General features: G+C 52.1%; 4 protein-coding genes across 4 annotated transcripts; 3 read left to right on the forward strand and 1 right to left on the reverse strand.

The window, feature by feature from the left end:
- Positions 1-610: 610 nt before the first annotated feature.
- DSM5745_02874 (cupredoxin domain-containing protein) lies at positions 611-1,927 on the forward strand (the record flags this gene model as incomplete). Its single annotated transcript, XM_026744890.1, has 2 exons — positions 611-946; positions 1,157-1,927. The coding sequence occupies 2 exons, from the start codon at positions 611-613 to the stop codon at positions 1,925-1,927; spliced, it is 1,107 nt and encodes a 368-aa protein (XP_026605756.1).
- A 175-nt stretch (positions 1,928-2,102) lies between these two features.
- On the reverse strand, positions 2,103-3,665 carry DSM5745_02875 (uncharacterized protein; the record flags this gene model as incomplete). Its single annotated transcript, XM_026744891.1, has 1 exon — positions 2,103-3,665. One exon carries the CDS (start codon positions 3,663-3,665, stop codon positions 2,103-2,105), a length of 1,563 nt encoding a protein of 520 aa, XP_026605757.1.
- A 1,862-nt stretch (positions 3,666-5,527) lies between these two features.
- DSM5745_02876 (putative MFS transporter) lies at positions 5,528-7,589 on the forward strand (the record flags this gene model as incomplete). The annotated part of the gene is made up of 3 exons (XM_026744892.1): positions 5,528-5,723; positions 5,771-7,475; positions 7,559-7,589. 3 exons carry the CDS (start codon positions 5,528-5,530, stop codon positions 7,587-7,589), a joined length of 1,932 nt encoding a protein of 643 aa, XP_026605758.1.
- Positions 7,590-8,749: 1,160 nt separating this feature from the next.
- DSM5745_02877 (putative sensor histidine kinase/response regulator) lies at positions 8,750-12,704 on the forward strand (the record flags this gene model as incomplete). Its single annotated transcript, XM_026744893.1, has 4 exons — positions 8,750-9,078; positions 9,148-9,289; positions 9,362-10,674; positions 10,733-12,704. 4 exons carry the CDS (start codon positions 8,750-8,752, stop codon positions 12,702-12,704), a joined length of 3,756 nt encoding a protein of 1,251 aa, XP_026605759.1.
- Between the last annotated feature and the right edge of the window lie 219 nt (positions 12,705-12,923).

Raw genomic sequence — 12,923 nt, forward strand, 5'->3', positions numbered from 1 at the left:
CAGGTAACTATCATTTCTTTGGTCAGTGCTAGAGCAACGTCTAACCTTCCTTTCATTGGCTTTCGAGATCTCAACCACGCTAGGCGAGGTCACAGAGGCCGTACGCCAGCCCGAGCTGGCCCAACGAGTGAGGGCTGCAGGTGCAGACTTGTTTAGATGAGGCGTATCTTCTGATCCTTGAGCGATTGCGAGAGGGTGCCGCTGGAGGTAGATAATGTTTCTTGTTTTGGATCATGACTACTGGGCGTGGACAAGCACCAAATTGCAATCCTTTGAACATGCTACCACGGTTACTACGCCGTGTACACGACTATAGCGTTCTCGCCCCAGTCCCAAGGTTCTTTGTCGCAGCCTTTGATCGAATCACCGTCCGCCCTTCGCCGCTTCAACGTCCCGAGTCTCGTTTCCCTTTCATCACCCTGCCTAAAATAATCTGCCTCCGTTGAAACCTTTGTTGGCCGAGCCGGAATGGCGCATCTGATCATGCACATCCCACGCCTGCATCCGGCAGCCCGTACTATTTCAATCTCACTTTCCCACGCTTCCAGCCCCAGCCCCAGCCTTCATTATCACCCATAGCGAGTTGTCTCTCACAGGGTAGGCAGTCAACATGTCCTCCAATAATTCAGGAACATCAGCAACAGAATCCTCAAGACCTAGTACAGCGACCTCGTCCTCTGCCAAAGCGACGCATACGATCAAAGTTGGGCCTAAAGAAGATCCGCATGGCTACGTTCCACACTCACTAGACGCCAATGTCGGCGATTTGATCGTCTTCGAGTTCTCCCCTCGCAATCACTCTGTTGTGCAGGCAGACTGGAAGGCACCATGCATTCCTGCCGATGGGGACTATTTCTTCTCTGGGATTAAGAATGATTTCGACGAAGTAAATGGGCAGGTTGTCGGTGCATTGCCGACGTGGAATTGGACTGTCGAGCGGGACGAGGTATCTACACACCTCCTTTCTCGTCTATTCCCTCAGAGAGTATACACGGCTTGGCTGACTAGGAGTGCGCACTATACTAGCCAATATTCTTCTACTGTACCGGCAAAAACTCATGCATCGGAAATGGCATGGTTGGCGTAATCAACCCGGTGAGTACCCTCCCTTCCTCCCTCGCAATCTACTACCTCCAAACCAACCTGACATCCGCAGAACGAAACAAGAACATGGGAATCCCAACGAGACGCCGCCCTCGACTCCCCCTACATGCTCCTCCCCGGCCAACCCATGCCAGCCGAAGGCTCGAAACCCGGCAGCGGCACATCCACAACGGACCACGCGCCCCCACCCTCAGCAAGCAGCTCATCCTCCCACGGCCTCAGCCCCGGCGCAATAGCAGGCATCACCGTCGGCGCCGTCGCCGTCGTCGCGATCCTGTGTGGGCTCCTCTTCGTCCTCGGCCGGAACACGATATACAGGAAGTGGCTTTCGCAGAGCGCCGAAGGAAGCGGCGGGAGCGCAAGCTCTGCGAAGAATATCCGCACCGCCCAGTGGGTGCAGTCTTCGCCTTCTGCGGGCGATGCGGCGCGGAGCGAGGGCGATGCCGGGAGTACCGGTGTCCCCGGGTACATCAACGTGCATGGGTCTTCGCCGGTGAACGAGCCTGCGGGGCTTGCGCTTGGGCATGGGCATGGGCATGGGCATGGGCTTGGACTTGGATCCCGGCCGGCTACGGGGATGGGATTCGTCTCGATGGATCATAATCTGCCGCAGACCCCGCCGCATAGCGGTGTGTTTTCGGCGCTTGATGGGGCGTATGGGGTTAAGTCTCCGTCTCCTCTGGGGACGCCGAGGCCGGTTCCGCAGCAGCAGCAGCAGCAACAGCAACAACCGTATTGGATTTGGGATCAGAGCATCCAGCCGTATCACCTGGGTGGTCGGAGCGGCGGACCGTCAGAGCTGGAGGCGAATAGTGGCAAGTGAGATTATGCATTGCTATTCTTCTTATAGCAAGGTGTTATGTTATGTCATTCATGGCTTTTAGAACTGGTTCTACTCACCGAGGCTCGTTTCGCTGAGAGAACGACTTTGTTATATCACAGCGCTTGAGAAAAGATTCTTAGTAACTAATAAACAGATTAAAGACGGAGTATACAGTCTAATTCGAGTCATCCTTGGAAGATAGCTGTGCGAGACCCGGCAATTCATGTTCCAAGTCCTCTTCGTGGAGCATCTTGGGATTCAGAGACATGGATCCCCGCGGTACAAACGTGGCTACCAAGACCAGAACAGCGACCACGCTGAACTGCACGCTGCCCACGTTTCGGATCGCTTCGAAGATATTGCCATTTCCATCAGGCCCTCCCGTCTTTTCATAGACGTAGTCGATATAGCTGCCCAAGATAGGAGAGGTGATTGCGTAAAGAACGATATAGGCCGAGTAGAGGAAGGCCATGACGGCGCCCAAGGAGGAGACGTTTTTGGTTTTTGACTCGACCCGAGCAAGCGCAGCTTGAATATACGCTGCCAAGGAAACATCGCCGGCAGCCCATCCGAAAGAGATTGGTAAGAATGTGGCTGCGGCGATCCAGGCCATGGAAGCTTCATGCATTTCAGGCCGCCAATAAGGTAGGTACCATGTTATGAGCAGTAAAACAGCATCTAGTCGCAACCACGGGATCGGGGTTGCAACGGCGTTCGTACTGAGGATCACAAATAGCGCACCAAAAAGTTCGCCTAGATTCGAGCCACCGACAATAATCTGCGACCAAGCTGCGTTTCCAAGATAGCGTCGGGCAATAGCGGGGGCTACACTGTTCTCCAGATACCGATGAGCGTACAGCGCAATCGAGTATCCAGGCAGCAGCCAGATAAACTTGCGGGAGGAGAACAGGAGCCGAGCACCGGTCCAGATCGATTCTAAGAAGAGCCAGAATCCGACGACAACTGCTTGGATATATGGCGGTTGATCTTCGAGCACTTGGGTCCGTTGACTCTGAAACCCGTAATCGGTAAGGAAGAACCAGCCGACAGCCGCGAGGGCAAAGCAAACTGGCGTGATTAAAAAAGAGTAGTTGTTTCCGAAGTAAGGAATAAGGGCCAATGCGGTGCAGAAAGCACCACTTGTTCCTGACACTTCGTAGAAGATATGCACCAGAGCATCCACCTGACGTAGTTTCTGCACATTACCGCCAACAAGGTCTCGGGGAATTACACGTCGGATCAATTCCACCATGCCGTACGCAAGTCCGGCAACGCAGTAAACGGGGATAATGCCATCAGTATTATAGTTCCCGTAGTAGTGGAAGTCATGTTCAGGATGCTTGTCTCGAAAGGCGGAGGGCACAAATTGACCGCCTGTGCTGGCGTCGATGATAAGAAGCAGAGCGCTGAGAAGGCCAAAGACCAGAACGGCCCCGGCCAAAACCAGCCGCGAAGGGAACCTCCGTATTAGCGGGGCTATCAGGATAGACCCGACACATTGACAGGCCTGGTTTAGGCCCACCATCAGTCCAACGCGCTGAAAGGTTTTAGGCGTAGTGGCGGTCAGGTAGGCGTCATAGTCGTAACGATTAGTCGCGAGGGTCACGATGGATCCGTTGAAGGCCTCGAGTCCGAATTTGTACATCATAATCCCCAAAATGTAGATAGCTATGTTGCGCCTCTCCGTGGGAGTGAAACGGCGCCAGTTCTGCTTGACTGCATCGTAGAAAGGTGCCATAGCATGGGTCGCCCCATAGTCATCATTCAAAGGCGTGGAGTGTTATCATAAAGGCGCTCAGCAATGGGAGCTAGCTTGAAATATAAGTAATAAGTCGATGAAAGCCCCAGCCGTCAGAGATGTTGTGCTCAGCCTGACATCCCAATGACTGACTCAATAGCGTTCTTCTTCCCCCTGCGGTCATCCCACAGCCCATCTGACTGGCAGCTTGGCGAGCCATGTCGCGGACAATGGGAACAAATCCAACTCCGCGGTTTGAGCACGTTGAGTGGGTAAGTGACAGGGGCGGGAGATAGATGGCGCCAGATTCTGGCTTAGCAATAAGACGAAAGGATCTGGAAGCACTCTTGGAAGTTGTCTGGAAGGGCTTGGAAGACTGGGATGCATCCTGGTCGTTGTCCATGATGGAGGAATCGTTTGCCCCCTTCGATGCACGTGGTAATGAACTCTAAACGCGGCTACCACCAATCACGTGCAGATTGCGGGAAGCACGAGCCATCGCCAAGACCTGTGCTCTATGCCTCAGGTATAAATTTCGGGGTTCAGCAAGGAGTAAAAGTACCCGATCCGAGAGCCACAGAGAATGCCGTTGGATCTCGGGACCTTTTATATAGAGGCCGTTACGCACCAGCGAGTGTGACGAATATCTGTGAATAGGTTGCTCCCCGTGGGGTCTTGCATACGCTCGAACAATCGCCACATTCTGCCAAGGTTGCCTATGCAGTACTTCAGGACCCCGGACCCATACATATTCCTCTCCCAGTGTCGCCAGTTCATGGCAGCTAAGCTCCAAGGTTAGACGGTTGAGCTGCCACAGCCAATTTGAGCGTTCGCCCCGCTCTGAGTATCATGAGTACTTCACCAGATCATGTCCGCCTTCGAAAATCACTGGGTAGGATCACATGCTGAGCAACCGGTCGATTACGAAGCAGACCGAGCTTCAGGCAAGACAGGAAGCGGCAGTAACGATGGACTTATCGGCGAAGGAATCTCTGAGAAGATTAACTGACCGCTATTAACGCGAATTCTCAGCCCCATTATTGCTATACCAAGGATGGCTTGGTTTGGGTTTGACCGGGCGTTCCTGACTGCATGCAGAAGATCTGATTTTGATGCCTGAGGCCGTTATCACAACGCCGCAAATAGCCTTCAAACCTTGTCTCAAGAGCCGCTCCTGGCTGTGGTTCCCTGCGACCTCAGTTCCCGACTCCTTCGCTGCTCGACTTGACGGAGCTCAGAGCCACCATCGACCCCTCCGTCTCATCCTCAGCTTTTGCCAAAAAATTCTCAGACGTCAGCGTGCAGACTCATTGTGGTCAATGACCCTTGTCACATGTATGGCATTGTCGATCGGAGCTAAGTGATTGGATCGCTAGGAGGACAGCGACAAGCTACCAAGCCTCTTTTTTCGGCACCAACCCTCAAGTCTTCGACTGATGCGAGTCAGCCCTTGCCTGCCGTTAGATGAGCAACGTTCGCGTGACTTGTGCTGTATCTGGCTTTGACCGCTGCGGGACCACCGCATGACTGCTGAAACGTCTTGTTGTTGCTCCCCCTCATTGCCTGGGTTGTCACTGTCACATAAATATGCACGTTGGCCATCGACAGCGGGGTTCTTTGGCTCTGCCTGCTACAGGCTCTGATCGTGGGCGCTGTCCCCCTCAAAAATTATATGTGAGTATTTTCTTTTTCTGCCAATCGCGGAAGCTGCTGCTAGAGCCCGCTAACCAAGTGCCACACCGACTTGTAGAGAACGCGTGTTTCATAGCATAGACCTGGAGTTTCCTTTGTGACTTCATCGAATTGCGTATTTCTTCGCTGTCAGCATTTTCTCCGTCGTGCGCTGATTCCTTTGCATAACAATGGCTCCATCCGAAGGCGACATGGCTGCTGAAACGGAGCAGCGACACGAAGGCTTAGACTCACAACAATCAGATAAGCGGTGGTGGAAACGGCTGTTTCAATCTGAAAACTCCAGCTCGAGTACTGAGGACATGGACTATCGCCCAAAGGCGACCTTGGGTATTCTTAGCGATCGGGAAACCGACGAGGTGCCCGGTACGAATGTTTTCCTGTCTGCTCGAAAACTTGTTAACATGAGATAGGTACCGTGCTCCTGCTATCTTCCAACCGCAACGAACCGCTAGGATTGAGGCATCAGCCTCAGCGTACATCAGCCTCATCGCTTCCTGTTCCGTATCCCCCATCCAGATCCTCTTCACGTGCCTCCGCGCCTCCAACAAAGAAGACCGCCAATGGAAAGATCGTCCTGAATCCACAGCCGGACGATTCACGAAATGATCCTCTCAACTGGCCGGTCTGGCGTCGGGATGCCGCTCTGATATCTCTGGGCTTCTACTGCCTGATGGGAGGTGGCATGACGCCTATCCTTGCCGCCGGCTTCAAACAGGTCTCGGAAGACTACGACGTTGATACACAAAAGGTTGCATACACTACAGGATTATACATGTTGGGGCTGGGTATTGGGTCGGTGATCATGTCGCCTACTGCAATTCTGTGGGGAAAGCGTCCGGTCTATTTGTTAGGCGCAACACTGTTCATTATCTCTGCGGTCTGGTGTGCATTATCCCCCAACTACCCGAGTCTCGTGGTGGCTCGCATCTTTCAAGGCATTGCAGTCAGCCCGGTCGAGTGTCTTCCGTCGGCGACAATCGCGGAGATCTACTTCTTGCACGAGAGGGCGTATCGAGTTGGTATCTATACACTTCTCCTTCTTGGTGGTAAGAACCTCATTCCACTGGTTAGCGCAGCCATCATCGAAAGCCTAGGCTGGCGCTGGGTGTTTTGGATCGTCGCGATCATTGTTGGGGCGTGCCTCGCATTGATTTTCTTCTTCTTACCGGAGACATTCTGGGATCGTACCCCGCGACCACGTCGACACCACAAACGTCCCGATTTTTATCGAAGCGTGTCGGACATGGTATCGCATGGACTCCATCGAGGTCGCGGCATCGATGCTCGCCCCCATGAAATTTCTGAGGATGCTCCGGATGCCGCTTCTCACAAACGAATCAAGAAGGGCCATGTTGGATTTGCCGACAACAGATCCGAGACTGAGGACTTACATCAGGAAAAACAAGAGCCATTAGAAGGTTCAGACTCGATGCAGAAGCCGAATGGGCCAGAACAAATCGCGGGCCCATCTGTGGAGCATTCTGCTCATTCCGAAAAGCCGAGTGTCCCACCGCTATCCACCGGCGACTCCGTCCCACGTCCATCTGATCTTGAAGCTGGAAGACTCACATCGCGATCGCCTGCACGAAGTGAATCACTAGAGCCCACTGCAGGGTTAAGCTTGCCCGTGCAGTATACCAATCGGCTCCGTGAGCAGTCAGATATACCATACACTTACTACCTGCGACCTTGGAATGGACGGATCTCGCAAGATCGTTGGTTACGGGTGGCTATCCGTCCGTTTATCTTGTTTGCTTATCCAGCGGTTCTGTGGTCAACCGTTGTTTATGCGCTGTCAGTCGGATGGCTCATCGTCTTGTCGGAGCTCGTTTCCCACATCTACCAAGATAGTGAGACGTATAACTTCACCTCTCTTCAAACCGGCCTGGTCTACGTCTCTCCGTTTGTTGGGGGCCTACTAGGGACAGCGGTCGCGGGTAAGATATCTGATGTTATTGTCCGTTACATGACACGACGCAATGGAGGGGTTTATGAGCCGGAGTTCCGCCTTATAATGGCCATTCCTATCGCATTATCCACGACAATAGGACTTATGGGCTTTGGTTGGAGCGCGCAAGAGAAGGATGCTTGGATTGTCCCGACCATATTCTTCGGGTTGGTGTCGTTCGGGTGCTGTTTGGGAAGTACAACGTCTATCACGTTCTGTGTCGACAGTTACCGCCAATATGCTGGGGAAGCCTTGGTGACGCTAAATTGGAGCAAGAGTGAGTACGCCGATTGCGAACCGCTATGTGATCAATCTAACAAAAGCACAGACGTCTTCCACGGTTTAATATTTTCTCTGTTTGTCGTCGACTGGATGGAGGCCGAAGGAGCACGAAAGGTCTTTATTGCCCTGGGAGTAATCCAGTTCGGACTACTACTCTTCTCCATTCCGATGTATATATATGGCAAGCGGGCTCGGATGTGGACAGTCCGGAAGGGGATGATGGAGAGGTTCTAAGTCATTGCATTTTTGGGCAACACATAATGATTGTTCTAGATTGCATAGGGCATATTAGCACAGATCGGTTAAATGTTTAGAAGCTTTCTAGATCCAAGACGGATATGATGGAATGATAATCTCAGATAAGCCGCTAAGCTGTTTGACACAATCTGGGGTATGATGCCCGTTCATCAGATGATATTAGGCTGATTGGAACAAGCTAATGCAGAATGATGTGAGGTTGTGTCATCTATAATTCTTATGCCCTACTCCGGAGAATGATCGGGCGATCCATTATTATATTGAGGTTGGCTGACGCGGGCCAGTGGCGGGTCCGGGACGAATAGCCGCAAATCAGGGGGGACCCAGCGCCGGTGGGAGCTGACAGGGGTCTTCCGCCGCCTGCGACCAGAAACCGGTTGTGCTTCCTCGAATAATCGCGATCGGATCAGGTTTGTTGCCATCAGAGCCACAATAATAAGTCAATAACGGCAATAATAATGGCTCCATATCGCCCCTCATTCGCCCATGACTCAGATCAATCATCAGCTGCTGTTGATGTACTCTCAGCGAGGGAGAAATCGTCAAACCACTGCCTTGCCACAGCCGTGCTACGCCGAGAGCACATTACCAGGTTCGTTTCCAAGTTTTGGAAATGAAGGGCCGCGCATTCACACTCCATCCACAGCTCCCTGCATGAATCCTCCGTGGTTTGACCCGACTTTTTGCATCCGTTTCAGATTTTGTGCTTTCCGCCCTCTATTACCAGCTTCTTCCCTCTCACCATCGTTATCCTACTACGCTTCACTACCTCAACACTACACGTCTTCTACCAAGAAGATTACAGGCCTGGATTCTCAATATGGGGACTCGGTGAACGATCCTCTAGTATAATTTATCTCCTATTCGCAACCTCTCTATCCCTTACCCGGATTAGACGATTATGGCATCGTCAAGCTCGAGAGAGCAAGAGCATATCGATGGTCGTCGAGCCCGCGAGCTCTACCGTTATTTCCAACCACAGCGCTCTCTTTCCGCGGACAGAATACCGACACCCTCTACAATTGATTCGGACTCCGTACAACTGGGCGTTCCTCCGGCTAGAGAATCTGCTCTTGCTACTCCTCCATCACCCGCACTGTCTGCTCAGCATGCCGCAACCACCGCCGGTCTAGTTCCTGAAGCTCTCATCCTCGGAGAATACAATGCAACTTTGAGCTCTTTCGCGCAGCTGGCGGCCTTACGCCTCGATGTAGAACGAGTTATGATTAGGTGCGTTTGAAGCCATTCGATTTCTCTCACAACACCATTGCATCCTAACTGATTGTATGAAAATTCCAGTGTCTCCGACCGAACCTCTCAATTCATCATAGCTCAGAGCTCGAAATCCCTACTTGGTGGAAAGAGGCAATACGAGTACGATGGGAGTGGGACATGGGATGGCTGCCATACACATACATCCGCTGCGTGGCCTATGTGCAGGGTGAGCTCCCCGGAATATAACCGGAAATCTGCAAGTTCCAAACACTAATATGCCGTTGCGCCTTCTGCACAGAAAACCGTGAATCTTCCGCCGTCCAACAGAGAACGCGGGGAATACTCCTTCCTTGAAGTCAACGATCTGAGCCGCGATGACCGCTACAAAGATATCCCTTTCGTGAAAGACGACCCGCACTTCAAATTCTATGCTGGAACTCCTCTGACAACAGAAACCCCGAGGATCAATATTGGCTGTTTATTCCTGTTGGATACAAACCCTCACAATGGTCTCACCGAAGCAGAGAAGGAAATCATGGGATCAATCTCGGTTTTGATCATGAACTTCCTGAAAGTGAGCCGGCAGGCTTCCGAGGGCCGGCGAGCCGCACGACTGTCTCGAGGGCTCAGTTGTTTTGTCGAAGGCAGCTCGAGCTTTGTGGATACAGCCAACCACTCAAGCACGGGCAGTATTTCTGGTTTACCTAGTTCTCCTCCTTGCTCTGCGCCTAGAGGCAACCATCTTTCAGTACGGTCCTCGAATAGCTTGGAAGGGCTCTTGAAGAGATCACATAGCAGCGATGCTCGATCATTCAGCTCATTGTCAGATTATAAAATCGATCTAACACGCTCCTCCAACCCGACAACCAATCCGCCAACTCCGCTTCCTGAATGGTGGTCCGGAACCCAGCGCAGAGAGCTCGAAGGCTTAGACCAGTCACATAGCAATTGCTGGGCTTTCAAGAGAGCCGCAAATTTACTGCGCGAAAGTCTAGAGCTGGACGGCGACGGTGGTGTTGTCTTCCTCGAAATCGGAACCACTCCAGCGGTTGACATCGACTCGGGAAGTGACTATAGTACAGCGGAAAACGTGAGTCCGGCATCGATCTTGGCCATGTCCACTAACGAAGAGCCGTTCGCGCCGTCGCCTGGGTCGACCGTCGCCTCCCCCGCAGCTAACCTTGATACCGCATTTCTCCAACAGCTTATACGCCGATATAGTAAAGGAAAACTATGGTCATTCCATCGAGATGGCAGTGTTTCAGGCTCTGATGATGAAAACGCCAAGTCTTCGAAAACCAGCTCTCGAACCGCAAAGACTCAGGATCTAACAAAGGGCGCTCCAAAGAGATGGAGAAGCGTGGAGAATTCTTTGCTCAATACCTATTTTCCTAATGCGACCCAAGTACTGTTTGTTCCCCTCTGGAACGCCGCAAGCTCGCAGTGGTTCGCAGGATGCTTTTGCTGGAACACAGTGGAGAGTCGCGTCTTTAGCTCCTCTGTCGAGCTGAGCTCTGTATTGGGGTTCGGTTCCTCTATCATGGTTGAGCATAGTCGCCTCGAATCCCTCATATCAGATCGGCAGAAAGGCGATTTCATTGGAAGCATTTCGTAAGTGCCCTGCTAAAGTCTCAATCATCCGTAACGGGGCTAACTTCTATCTCAACAGGCACGAACTTCGCAGCCCATTGCATGGAATATTGGCAGCGGCAGAGTTCTTGAGTGGCACAGAACTAGACGAGTTTCAAGGGTCGTTGCTTGATACCATCAATGCTTGCTCTGTCACGTTGTTGGACACGATGAATCAAGTCCTTGACTTTAGTAAAATTGTTTCCCTAGAAAGGAAAACTCGCCAATTGAAACGGAAGACAAAGCAATTGCCTGCGGAAGCCGACGATAAACCATCCGTTGGTTTGGACACCTTTGTGGCTACTGATCTTGCGCTCTTGGCAGAGGAAGTGGTAGAGGGCGTATGCCTTGGACACGCATACAGCCTGAAATCATCTTCCAATCCCATGAGCCCCATTACGGAGATTCCCAAAACGGGCCAGGATGGTCGACCTGGTGCTGAGATGGGCGTGGAAGTATTTGTCGCTGTTGCTCAAAATAACTGGATCTACGATACACAACCTGGGGCGTTACGGCGAATCATCATGAACGTATTCGGTAACGCCATGAAATATACAGAGGCAGGCAGCGTTTGTGTCCGTCTTGAAGCTGCTGAATCTCCTGACGGTCGCCGTAGCCAACCGGCAGAGGATCTGGTAACCTTGACAGTTTCTGATACTGGAAAAGGCATTTCCGAGGAGTTCCTTCGGGGTCGACTATACACCCCGTTTGCACAAGAAGATACGCTCGCTGTGGGAACGGGTCTTGGACTATCGATCGTCCGCAGCCTGGTCAAAACTCTGGGTGGCAGCATCGACGTACATAGTCGCCCAGGTGAAGGAACGACTGTGAGGGTCACCATGCCTCTAGCGCGCCCTGGAGATGATGTGGATGTCCTTGCGCCCAACACAGCCGACTCGCAAATTGTCCGTTCAACATCCGAGAAAGATTCTGCAGACGATTGTGACATTCTTCGCCGCAATCACCCCAAGAAACAAGCCGCGATTCTGGGGATGGATCCCGTTGATGCGGGCACACATCCTTTGTGGTCTAGTGTTATGAACTACCTGACTAAATGGTACAACTATGAGCTAGTCTCGTGGGGGTCTGAGCTCCCTATCGACGTTGTCTTAGCGGATGAGCACATATTGGCCGAATATTCGCCACCTGCTTCCACCGCCACATCTCTGCCTCCACTTGTCATTATTTGTAGCCGGTCCATCGATTACATGACCGCGCGCTCTCGATGGTCTTCACTTGCCGACATAGTGAGCATCATTACTCGCCCATGCGGTCCCTACAAGCTGGCGCGTACAATTCAAAGATGCTTCGATTCTCAAAAGGAACCCGTCTCAGAACAACATGTCAAAAACCTCCCTATTCGACAGAAGGCAACACTTTTGTCGGATGCGAATGCTATGCCCGAGAAGAAACCAAAGACCTTTGAGGACCTGAACGACACTCCTGACCTGACTGATGCAGCGAGTTCGACCACTCCAGGTTCCATCAGTTCAGACAGGTCTACACCCTCGCAGGCAAGCTCCGAAGTGGCCGATCCTATATCGACCCTAACACCCTCCTGTCAATTGCAATCTCCGCCCGTGACGAAACTCGCGGCAAAACAGGGACGCACTCCAAGGGTTCTAGTGGTGGATGATAACTTCATCAACCTCAATCTCATGCTCACCTTCTTGAAGAGGCGCCGGCTAGAAACTCTGGAATCTGCTGAAAATGGACAACTGGCAGTTGACGCCGTGGAACGAACGCCAGGAGGGTTCGACTTGATTTTCATGGACATTTCTATGCCCGTTATGAACGGGTTTGAAGCCACGCGGGCCATTCGCGCTATTGAAAAGGAGCGCGGCACTGAGGTTTCTACCCCAGCGACCATCATCGCGCTCACTGGACTGAGCAGCTCGCGCGACGAATCCGAAGCCCTCTCTTCAGGCATCGACCTCTTCCTCACGAAGCCAGTCTCGTTCAAAGAGGTCTCTAAATTACTCGACGGTTGGATTGCGAAGACTGTTGTCTGATTTACTCCAGTTTGCTTTCTCCAAATATTTACCGCACCATCACGCGATAGCAGCGCTACGAACTTACGCATCATGAGACATAAACGTCAGTCTCGGTTTCCTGGTGTTGATGTTTCCTGTTTTGCTTACGGCCTGGTTGTATTCTCAATGGGCGGGTGTTCGGTCGGGATATCGGGTTTATTTCGGTTGATCTTGTTTTATTTGTTTTTAAATCTGGTG

This window comes from Aspergillus mulundensis (assembly GCF_003369625.1).
Source record: "Aspergillus mulundensis strain DSM 5745 chromosome Unknown scaffold_2, whole genome shotgun sequence".
NCBI lineage: Eukaryota > Fungi > Ascomycota > Eurotiomycetes > Eurotiales > Aspergillaceae > Aspergillus > Aspergillus mulundensis.